The sequence below is a fragment of the Populus trichocarpa genome, chromosome 19, assembly GCF_000002775.5.
Source record: "Populus trichocarpa isolate Nisqually-1 chromosome 19, P.trichocarpa_v4.1, whole genome shotgun sequence".
NCBI classification, from domain to species: domain Eukaryota; kingdom Viridiplantae; phylum Streptophyta; class Magnoliopsida; order Malpighiales; family Salicaceae; genus Populus; species Populus trichocarpa.
This window is the reverse complement of record NC_037303.2, coordinates 11,896,199-11,908,620: the sequence shown is the minus strand read 5'-3', so window position 1 is coordinate 11,908,620 and position 12,422 is coordinate 11,896,199. Positions and strand designations below refer to the sequence as shown.

The 12,422-nt window shown below is 32.3% G+C and overlaps 1 protein-coding gene across 4 annotated transcripts; it reads left to right on the top strand.

Annotated features, from left to right (window-relative positions):
* Positions 1 to 502: 502 nt before the first annotated feature.
* On the top strand, positions 503 to 5,576 carry LOC7455276 (receptor protein-tyrosine kinase CEPR2). Of its 4 annotated transcripts, none has more exons than XM_024591373.2 (4): positions 503 to 945; positions 1,372 to 1,437; positions 2,081 to 4,741; positions 5,012 to 5,576. In XM_024591373.2, exons 3-4 carry the CDS (start codon positions 2,179 to 2,181, stop codon positions 5,380 to 5,382), a joined length of 2,934 nt encoding a protein of 977 aa, XP_024447141.1. In that variant the 5' UTR covers positions 503 to 945; positions 1,372 to 1,437; positions 2,081 to 2,178; the 3' UTR covers positions 5,383 to 5,576. The 4 variants fall into 4 exon arrangements, with proteins under 4 accessions (XP_024447141.1, XP_024447140.1, XP_006371455.1 ...); XM_024591372.2 differs by having other exon boundaries at positions 2,071 to 4,741; XM_006371393.3 differs by having other exon boundaries at positions 503 to 1,257.
* Positions 5,577 to 12,422: the final 6,846 nt, after the last annotated feature.

Genomic DNA, 12,422 nt, shown 5'->3' with positions numbered 1-12,422 from the left:
TAGAGTCTATAACCTAGATTATGGGTTTGACCGGTAACTATGATTAACCTAATCTTTTTATTAAAGTGTTTTTTTTTTCTTTTTATTTTGTCAAATCCAGTTAACAAGATCATATCGGAGCACTTTCTACTTGATGTAATTAAAATCTGAGCTAAACAAATAGCCAGATAATGAATTTTTAAATTTGAATAGTTGTACAGAATTTAATAAAAATACCAGAAATTTTTACCGTCCAGATTTTATTTTTTTACATGGCAAAACTTTTTAGCTCCAATGATAGCACCAAGAAATAAACTAGTAAAATCTACATAATTACAGTCAATAAATCTCTCAATAGGTGTTGTTTCGGACGGAAAATAGAGAAAGTGCTGTTTTGTGCTACAGTATTTTCCTGTTTTTGCTTCTGACCCTTTTCTCACCACTCTAATTTCCCTCCATCCAAACAAAGACTTAAAATAACACTGCAACTTCACATATCTGATCCTGTCTATCCACACAAGTCCAAATCTTAGGACACAAAATAATTAATGCAAATCGAAACAAAATACACTACCTCTGCCTTCTATGGTGATGTAACTCTCCCCTCCCACTTAACAAGCTGACTAAACGCCAACACTTCTACTTCAAAACATGGTTCCTCTCTGCTCATCATCATCTCCACTAATGCTTCCCCTCCACTTCCTTCCTCTCCTCATCTTCCTCTTCTAATCACACTCTCTTCTCATTAATGGTCTTGGTTATATGTAAAGCTGCTCTCTTACCTTCTTGGGAATTTTTCTGTCTTAAATATTGTTGCCAACCACTTACTTTTCTCGAGAAAACTACCGCTACCCACTTCCTGCACCAGCACCAGCTTTGGTGCCGTTGTTTTGTTGTTCAATTTCGATATACAATACTTGTACAGTAACTCTTGGAAACCAAAACCATCTCTTCTTGGGATGCACAGTTGAGTTATTCATTCTTTCTCTCATTTATAGTTTCCAAGATAGTGATTAATTTTCTCGGGGAGTTCTACCATTTGATTCTGTTTGGAGTAAACTTTCTTGGCTGCCAAGAACCAAGCTCCTCTTTTCTTCTTAATATTATTACTTGCTCTTTAGAATCGAATTCCTCCACTTCTTGTTTTGTTCTTTAACGAGAGAGAACAGAACAGAACTTGTTTTCCAATCCCCACAAGTTACAGAAACGTTTCAATTTTCTCCAGCAATTTCTGTCTCAAGAACCTGTCTTTTTGTGGTCACGAGATTTCCACTCTTGGTAATTTGTTGCTTTTGCTGTATAGATTTTGCATATCATCTTTTTCTTTTTGCTTTTGATTCATTGAGAAGGATAAACAAATATTGAAATGTTCCTGCCATTTTTATGTTCCAGAACAGAGAGACATGGAAATGAACAAATACAGCTTCAGATTCTCACACTTTTCTCCATTAACTCCAGGTAAAGCAGACACCTTTGTTTCTCTAACTTTAGTCTTTCTTTCCCAGAATTTTAAATGTTTTTCCTTTGTGATGTTATTTTCTTGAATCTTGATGGTGTTAATTATGCTGTTATGATCCATTAAAATAGTCTAATAAAAGAGTATGAGGGACATATGGAAGTTGGGTTAGGAATTAGGATCTGAACTTTATGAGATATGCCTACTAGAGAAGTTACTTTCTGTTCAAAGTGATTTTGGATTTTGTCTTATGATTAGTCCAAGAACTATTTATAATTAAATTAATTATTATCTTTATCAGAAAATTATTACTTTTTAATCATTTTCTTTACTTGCTAAGCAAATCATACCCCATTACTCAGAAAAGACAACAATGAGTGACTTCAAAGGATACTCTCTTTTTCGTTCCTAGAATAATAATCCACAGCTAAAGACAAATATTGACATTCTAACCTCACCTTTGCTGATCTCTCTCTTTAGCTTAGATGCTTCTCAACATAAACTATATTAAATGCTTTATTATCATGAATGCTTATATGATAATCTGTGTTGGCATTTACAGTCCATCATATAAGATTTTTGCAATTTGCAAATGTATATAATATAGTAATGATTAGTGGATGTTTTATCTTCAGCTGTTTCCAGGAAGTTAGCGATGGGCATATGCAATAATTGAAGGGTTTTAGGTCCACATGATTCTAGTTATTGTTGAATGACCATTTTACACCAATTCTTTTTCGACAATGGCCAAAACCTCAGTTCTTTCCCTCCAATTCATTATAACTGTCATTTGCCTTCTTTCCCTCTCAAGTTTCCCACCTTCTTTGTCTTTGGATGTTGAGACTCAAGCCTTGCTTGATTTCAAAAGCCAGCTGAAAGACCCTTTGAATGTTTTAAAGTCATGGAAAGAATCAGAATCTCCATGTGAATTCTCAGGGATTACTTGTGATCCTCTATCTGGGAAAGTGACTGCAATCTCATTTGATAATCAGTCTCTCTCGGGCGTGATTTCACCATCCATTTCTGCCCTTGAAAGCCTGATGTCCCTATGGTTGCCCTCAAATGCTATTTCCGGGAAGCTTCCAGATGGAGTCATTAACTGTAGCAAGCTCAGAGTACTGAATCTCACTGGGAATAAAATGGTGGGAGTCATACCAGATCTCTCTTCGTTGAGAAACTTGGAGATTCTTGATTTGTCAGAGAACTACTTTTCTGGTAGATTCCCATCCTGGATTGGCAATTTAAGTGGACTACTTGCGCTTGGTTTAGGGACAAATGAATATCATGTTGGTGAAATCCCTGAGAGTATTGGAAACCTGAAGAACTTGACTTGGCTCTTTCTGGCAAATTCCCATTTGAGAGGAGAGATTCCAGAATCCATATTCGAACTGGAGAATTTGCAGACATTGGATATCTCTCGGAACAAGATCTCTGGGCAGTTCCCAAAATCAATATCCAAGTTGCGAAAGCTTACTAAAATTGAGCTCTTTTATAATAATTTGACTGGGGAAATCCCACCAGAGCTTGCCAATCTCACACTTCTCCAGGAATTTGATGTTTCTTCTAATCAGTTATATGGGAAGCTGCCTGAGGGAATTGGTAGCTTGAAGAGTTTGACGGTTTTTCAGGGTCATCAAAACAACTTTTCAGGAGAAATCCCTGCTGGTTTTGGAGAGATGCGCTATCTTAATGGCTTCTCAATCTACCAAAACAATTTTTCAGGAGAGTTCCCAACCAATTTCGGCCGGTTCTCACCATTAAACAGTATTGATATATCTGAAAATCAATTTTCAGGTAGTTTTCCCAGGTTCTTGTGCGAAAGCAAGCAGTTACAGTACTTGCTTGCCCTGGGAAACCGTTTTTCTGGAGTGTTACCGGATTCGTATGCTGAGTGCAAAACTTTGTGGAGGTTCAGGGTCAATAAGAATCAGTTGACAGGGAAGATTCCGGAGGGGGTTTGGGCAATGCCACTTGCCAGTATAATTGATTTCAGCGATAACGACTTCACTGGTGAAGTATCTCCTCAAATTAGGTTGTCTACCAGCTTGAATCAGTTGATTTTGCAAAACAATAGGTTTTCGGGTCAGCTCCCATCTGAACTTGGCAAGCTAATGAATCTAGAGAAGTTGTACTTGAATAATAATAACTTCTCTGGTGTAATACCTTCTGATATTGGTTCTTTGCAGCAGTTATCATCATTGCATTTGGAAGAGAATTCATTGACAGGATCCATACCATCAGAACTGGGGGATTGTGCCAGAGTTGTCGACTTGAATATTGCTTCAAATTCTTTAAGTGGTCGTATCCCAAGTACTATTACATTGATGAGCTCTTTAAACTCTCTGAATCTTTCACGAAACAAGATAACTGGTTTGATCCCGGAAGGTTTAGAAAAGTTGAAGCTAAGTTCCATTGATTTGTCTGAAAACCAGTTGTCAGGAAGAGTTCCCTCAGTTCTTTTGACAATGGGTGGAGACAGAGCATTTATTGGTAACAAGGAACTTTGTGTTGATGAAAATTCCAAAACCATTATAAATTCAGGGATAAAGGTTTGCTTGGGAAGACAAGATCAAGAAAGGAAGTTTGGAGATAAGCTGGTCTTGTTCTCAATAATAGCATGTGTGCTGGTTTTTGTTTTAACTGGTATGCTACTTTTGAGCTACCGGAACTTCAAGCATGGTCAAGCTGAGATGAAAAACGACTTGGAAGGGAAGAAGGAAGGAGACCCGAAATGGCAAATTTCATCTTTCCACCAATTGGATATTGATGCAGATGAAATATGTGATCTGGAAGAAGACAATTTGATTGGCTGTGGTGGCACAGGAAAAGTGTATCGCTTGGATTTGAAGAAAAACCGTGGTGCAGTAGCTGTAAAGCAACTGTGGAAGGGAGATGGTCTGAAGTTCCTAGAAGCCGAAATGGAGATTTTGGGGAAGATCAGGCATAGGAATATCCTGAAGCTTTATGCTAGTTTACTCAAAGGAGAATCAAGTTTTCTGGTTTTCGAGTACATGCCTAATGGTAACTTGTTTCAAGCACTTCACACACGGATCAAAGATGGGCAGCCTGAATTGGATTGGAATCAGAGATATAAGATTGCTTTGGGAGCTGCTAAAGGAATTGCATATCTGCACCATGATTGCTCCCCACCTATTCTTCATAGAGATATAAAGTCAAGCAACATTTTACTTGATGAAGATAATGAGCCAAAAATTGCTGATTTTGGGGTTGCAAAGCTTGCAGAAATGTCCCTTAAGGGGTGTGATAATAGCTCATTTACTGGCACTCATGGTTATATTGCTCCAGGTGAGTTTGAAACTTATTATTCTGCAAGACTTGCTTGATATCATACCTTTTCTACTCTATGCTGATCATGCCTGTGTGCTTCTATGAAATTTTGTGAAGCTGCTATTCTGTTCTGCCTTCTAGATTTGCATACTTATTTAACATTGAAGTTTTCACAATTTTACGATGCTCAATTCTGCTTTTGGAAACTGCATTCCTAAGAAATTTCACATTTCTCTTACCTATGATGAAATGAACTGTTCTAATTCATACACTGATATCTTAATGCAGAGATGGCATACAGTCTTAAAGTCACTGAAAAGAGTGATGTATATAGTTTTGGTGTTGTGCTATTAGAGTTAGTCACTGGTAAAAGGCCCATCGAGGAGGCATATGGAGAAGGAAAAGATATTGCCTACTGGGTTTTATCTCATCTCAACGACCGTGAAAACCTCCTCAAGGTTCTCGACGAAGAAGTGGCATCCGGATCTGCCCAAGAAGAAATGATCAAAGTCTTGAAGATTGGTGTCCTTTGCACGACCAAGCTTCCGAATCTGCGCCCTACCATGAGAGAGGTAGTGAAGATGCTCGTCGATGCTGATTCTTGTGCTTACAGGTCTCCTGATTACAGTTCTGACAAAAACGAAAAAGTTTTTCTCTAGTAATTTCCCTTTTCAGCGGCAGCATACCATCAACTGCGGCCATATTTGGAGAACATAATATACATATAGTAGTAGATAATGCTGGTTTGTAAAAAGCATTCTGATGTTGTTTGATGGAGTGCTTAGACTTGTCATTTTGTGAATATATATTTGTATTTGGAAGCATAATCAATATTTAATTATCATTGGCTCCAGATTTTTGCTTCTTCTTCTCTGTGAATTGCAACATAGTTATGTTTCCCACACGAATATGATTACTGCATTCTCCTGCAGAGAGATGGTAGAATTTGCAAGCTCAAGACTGCTTCAAACACAGCTTAGCTGCACTAATTGTGAACCAGTCCAGCAATCACTACAACAAATATAAAAAAGCTTCGGCCCTGCACTATTTGTGCTGCCATTTTCCTTTTCTAGGACCAGAGAATCCCCAGCACAGACAAAGTCCGTCTATGGTGTCCGATCAAAAGCAAACTATCCACCTAACATTTAGTCTTGAAATAGCTTGTGGGGGTGCATGCCTTAACTATTATTGGGGTAATGTCTAATTATGAGCCATTGGCATAACTGGACTGGCACTAGAGGAGGTTCTTCTCCACTTGGCACAGCTGGCTTCCTCAATTCAGCTTTTTGGAGAGATTCCATGGGTGGTCCATAGGAGTTTTGGCAGTATGGGGATTTTCCGCATACACCCCAATGACTACGAGTCAGCCTCGGTGATGGGTCAGCTTGATGGGTGAGGATCGAGAAGCGCGTTCACAACTCACAAGGTACCGAGTAGGTTATTTCAGCTTAAAATTCTAAGCTAGAAAGATGGTCGGTTTGGATTTTGGTCTGATTTGTTTTTATATTTAAAAAATATTTTTAAAAAAGTTAAAGATTTTTTATTGTTTTATCTGCTTTAAATTATTATTATTTTTAATATTTTCAGATTATTTTGATGTGCTGATATTAAAAATAATTTTTAAAAAATAAAAAAATATATTATTTTAATGTTTTTCAGAAAAAATATATTTTAAAAAAAATTACAATTACACTTCCAAAACCCTCTTTTTTTAATTATAAAGGAGATTCTAAGTGTTTGAGGATGAACTGGGTTTGCTTAGCTGCGACAAAAAAATAATTTACAATTTGTTTGACTAATGTAACATGAGATTATGTATACTATGTTTTTTAATAATAAACTGTTATGTCGTTTTGTTATCAACATTAATTATATTAAAATTACTATTAAAAATATAATTTAAATTAATGAATTGCTTAATTATTTCTTTTGAAAACACATAAATATTATAATAAATACAAGTAAAAAAACAATAATCAAAACATTACATAGCGTTTGTTTAGTAAATAAGATTATTAATAATTTAATTAAGACCCATACAAGCTGAGATTTAATATATTTAAAATGAAATAATTAAGGCTAGTTAATTTTAAAATATTTAAGGTTATTAACTATGTATATCTGCGCAATGACACGTACAAATTGAAAAACGGTCCAAATGTTTTTCAACCAAAAAAACTATAGTTTGCTCCACATTCCACCAAATCTATTAATAATTCTTAGGAGTAGATATAGGAGATTTTAGAACACTTACATGGGGAAAATGCATTATTTGGGAGAGTAAAATGTGAATCAAATTAAAAATTAATTGATTTAAAGAGATTAATAGTATAATTAAGATACATAGAGGACAACTCAAGAAGGGTTTATGTAAGATCACAAGAATCTTTTAGGTTTGAGCATATTCTCTAATTTTTAATTAGCTCTATTATCACAACCTCAATTATAGAAATGTTGGCTTAGATGGGGTGTTTGTCTCCTACATGATCATCTTAAGTTGGAATTTAAGGGAAGTTCGAGAGATTTTTTTATTATTATTTATGAATATACGAGTTTGAATGTGATGGGAATTGATTTTAATGGATGGAAAAGAAACTACAACTCAAACAGATATAAGGGTAGCTATTTAAAACCATGGTAATTTTTATGTTTAGATGTTTTTTGAAAGATGTGTTTGCCTTAAAAAAAATTAAATTAATGTCCTTTTCGGTGTTTTTTTTATGATTTTGATGTGTTTGTATCAAAAATAAAATTAAAATTAAAAAAATATTTTGATTTGTTAAAAAAAAATATTTTACACCTCGATATCAAATACACACTTAATAATTTGATCTAATTTAGTCTGATGTCTAAAGTAATGCATTGCACATATGGACTACTAGTAGCCTAGAATTAAGTCTTGACTATCTAATAAGGATGTGTTTGGGATTGTGGTAATAATGATAGCTGAAAGTGTTTTTTACTTAGAAATGCATCAAAATAAAAAAATTTCATTAAAAAAAATTATTTTTGACATTAGCACATCAAAATGATCTGAAAACATAAAACAAATTTTATTTTTAACAAAAACAAATTTAAAATAAAAAAATATATAATTTACACCGCATTTCAAAACACACCCAAGAGTTCTAAGGTGATGTGGAGTTGATGTTGGAGTTGAAAATGCGAAAGAAAAAGAGTTTTGCAAGCATAACCCTTTTTAAAAATAGAGTTGAATCTCAAAAAGAATTTAAAATTTGTTTGATATTATAGTATTTTTTTTATTTTAAAATATATTAAAATATTATTTTTTATTTTTATTTTTACTATTAATACATCAAAATAATTTAAAAAATATAAATAATAGCATGAAAAGTAGACAATGCTCGTTAAAGCAAAGAGTGAAAGTCAAAGTCACAATACATGGGAAATGTAGTAGGTGCAAGTGCATGGAAAATCCTTATTGTATGCAACTTTCAGATCATTGTATTGGAACTCTGATTTCAAATTTCAGCTGTTGAATAAAAAGAAAATTTGAAATGTCTGCGTGATCGGACAAGATCATTGTATTGGAGACAAGATCTTTACCTACGTTATTGTATGCAACTTGTCAGAAACTTCCAGAAGGCAGAGGAAGTTCGCAAGGCACTTCCACTTGGAATTGAACTCCAATCACATTCTTACGAATTATAATTACATCACTTTAGGTTACATGCATGACGTTCTCTATTAACTTCCAATCCTCTAAAAATCCAAGTCAATAATACAAAAGGAAATTGTATATATACGGAATTTGTAGTATTTAAGAGAGTACAAAAATACAAAGGGGTGCGTGTATTGGACCAGTCCTACAATTCCAGGTGTAGCAGTGGACTTGTATATGACTAGCCTTCTAGTTTGGGTTTAGATAATGGCCTTCTTTTACCGAATTAACACAATTTGATAAAAGATTGAGGATATAATATAAGATTGAAAAATATTGAAAAAATAAAATATTTTTTTATAATCATTATTGGGAATTATAGTTGTCATAATTCATCTCTGGGTTATTCTTTAAATTCACTTTTTTTTCTTTCCAAAATAAAAATAAAAAAAATTATATAATAAATTCTCAAAAAGACTGACATTTTTGCAAAAACAACCTGAGAGGATTTCAAATATAGAAAAAAATTAAGATGCAATTTTAGAGCCTAATTGTACCTCTTTTTACCTAAAACTAGAGAAACAATGCATATTAAAGGTCAAATTAAATGATTATTGGATGAATCTGCTTAAAAACTTAAACCTAAGGATATAATTAAATTTTTAATAGGCCAATTTGATTTAATCATGAGCCAAATTAAGGATTTAATTATGTTTAAGAATTAATTTAGGTCCAATTAAAGGATTTAATTAGGTGTAAAGACTTAATTATACTTTAAATGGGTCAAATTAATTTTATTAGGGGCTTAATTGTGAGAAATTAAGTTTGAGAGCCCAATTTGGGTTTAATTGAGAAGATTGGAATTTTTCATAGACCAAATTTAATTTTTACAAAGTTAATTGGTTCAAATTAAGGGTAAAATCACAAGAAAATTAAAGTTTTTGGGTAAGTTAAAGGCTAAATTGAAGAAATTCACAGCCAATGATCATTTTAAAAAAGGCGCCGAACTCTGGGGATAAAATTAAATGAAATCAGGGGTGAAATTAAAGAGAATTGAAAGTTTAATGGTCAATTGAAGGTCAAAATGTATAAATCCAAGACCAATGACCAAAATGAAAAAGGCATTGAAATTAAAGTTCTTCAAGGGCAAAATTGAACAAATTGAAAGTTTGAAGTCAATCAGGGATGTAATTGAGAGAAATCATAAAAAAAACTAAAATAAACTTTACCAAAACGACATTATTCTGGTTATTCTTCTTCTTCTTCTTCTTCTTCTTCTTGAAGCCAATCATGGGTGAAATAAAAGAGAATTGAATGTGTAATGTGTCATTGCTTAATAACACCTACTAAATCATCTTTAGTTCTAAAAGTTTGTCCAACTATCATATCAACACTACCAGCAGAATTTCAACGATAAATAGATCAATCATTATAAATCATGTCATCAAATCCAGTATCATGATCAAATTCTGGAATAGGAGGCCTCATTATCTCATCATTATTATTATTCGATATTTCAATTAAACCCATGACACCCTTATCTTCATTATCACTATGTTTGGAAGAGTCATACCTACGTTGATCACAATATACAATTTTAATCCTATTTTCATCATAAATCCCCATAACTTTATCTTCCAATATTCTAGATGTACCAGCATTAACTGAATATGATGATTGTCTAAGTGGCTAAGCAAATATGGGTATATATACAATAGTATCTTAATGCTCTATATTATATGAGCTTTTAAGTATAAGTCAACTACTCACATACAACTTTATTATATTTGTTCCATTTTGAACAAATAATTTCATCATATTTCTAAAATTCACATCACATGCAATCAGTATAGAAAAATATTCATGTTTCCTAACAAGACAACTCTAAGTCATATCTATTTAAACATCATTATAATTCAACTCAAGTCTTTCATATATAACTTGTTTGGTATCTTCAAATGACATGTCTCTAGTAGCATTTAAGAATATAGTCCTTCCGTCAATATAAGTGATGCTATTATTCATATCATGAATAATAGTATTACTATAACAACGCAACATAAAAAAAATTGGAAGACATATTTTGTAAAATAAAAATATTCATCTCATAAAAAATAATTTATCTCACAATTCAACGCGAACTCTAATTGCTATTACTTTGACCTTAATAATATTAAAGAAAACATATATAATTACATCAATCAAAACCTAAATGTTCTCAATTGAAACAATCCAACACAAACTCTAAGTGCTATGATTTTGACCATAACTTTATTAATAACATCAATTGATTGAAAAACTACCTAATTGCATCAATTAAACCAAGATTTATTTCAGTTCTTCAGTTCAAACAATATTATCAAAGACAGTAAATAACCCAAAAATCAATTTAAACCCTAGTTTCTCTGATTCAAATTTAATCGATTCCATAAATAACATCAATTGCATAAAAACACACATAATTACATAACTCAAAAGCCTAAATTATCTCAACATCAAAAAATATCTAAATATCAAACACATCACAAATCAAAACTCAGAATTTCTCAATTCAATAATGAATAAGAGACAATATAACTATTTTACCTTGATTTTCTTATGACTAGGTGGCAGTTCCACTGATTATCACAACGAGGAGGTTGTCCATCAATATTGGGTCAACGGTTTGCAACAAAAAAAATGGTAGAAAGACTCGTAGAGACAAGGAGAATATCATTCTGGTGTTTTAATGAGGGATTGAAGGCTATTTTCGATGATTAAAGGATGTTGTTGTGGTGGTTTTATAGTTTTTAAGGGATTTCTTCTTTTGAAGGAGCAATGACCATGGAGAACAAATGTGTGATTAAATACTCATCATAACTGCAACTCAAAATTACGATTGTATTATGTAACTACTATTCTGAATCGCGGTCATTATTCAAACCATGATTCTAAATCGTGTTTTAGTTTAAAATTGCAATTTAGAATAACATTTATGTTTAAAATCATGATTCAGAATAACGATTATGTTAAAATATCTCATTTCCCCAATACTTTTTTAAATGGTGTCATTCCCTTAAAACTTTATCTTAATAGTGCCATTTTTCAAAAGTAATTCTAGATAATTTGTAAAATATTTTATAAAAAAGGAAAGATAATTTGTAATAAGTAGAGTTTTTTTTCCAGATGTATTTGAAAAAGATGTTTTACCCAATTATGGTAAGAAATATTAAAACAAAATTTAGTTAGTCCATAAATTCTATATTATGAAGATGCGATTGATTCTAGACACCCTATAGGAATATTAATGAGTTTTTTAGTATTCTTAGCAACACAATAGCAACACAAATCATAGAACCTTTTATTTTCTTGGAAGAAGCTTGTAGTACCAGCTGGATGATTTGATTATTTCAATAACTTGGTTAAGTACTTGATTATAAAAAGAAAAATAATTGAACATTAACATTTATTTTATCTATATATAGATCAAAATAACTAAATTATTTCTAATTGTTTTTTATATACCAAATTAGAAACTTTAAAATTGAAAGGGTGGCGTTGTTCTTATGAAAAGTGTGCTCTTTTATTAAAAAAATACATTGTTTTTTTACAAGGTTTTGTAGAAAACCTCATAAATATTAAGTTCTTCTCAAAGCTAGAATATGGACTAGAAGGATGAAAACACTGAACTTTAATAACATTACAAACAAGTCTCTCATTGAGTTTAAAAGACTCATTAATACTTAAGTTAAAACTGATGATGAAGGAAAAAAGGTTTAAAAGATTGTGTTATGTGTGTTTATAGAGTTTAAAAAATATATAATTTGTTTATGAAGAAGAAGTTTTTAAAAAGATAATTGTTTAGGAAAAGATGACTTATTTTTGGGTTTAAAGTTGTTTATATAGCCTTGAAACTATGTGAGTGTGTGTATGCAAAAGGTATGGTGGTCAATATGCTTGTCACTTGTAGTTTTTGACTATTTGGAGAAAAAGACCTAGAGTGACAACGAGCCTTTATAAAGTTGTTTTCTTTCTAGGTTTTATGGGTTGTGTACTATTGATGATGATAATAGAACCAATCTTTAGGAGATATGGGCA

Excerpts from the sequence above, each read along its gene's own strand:
- LOC7455276 (XM_024591373.2), top strand. The coding sequence starts at position 2,179 with ATGGCCAAAACCTCAGTTCTTTCCCTCCAATTCATTATAACTGTCATT. Across the intron at positions 4,742-5,011 it reads TCATGGTTATATTGCTCCAG|AGATGGCATACAGTCTTAAA; the intron begins GTGAGTTTGAAA and ends ATCTTAATGCAG.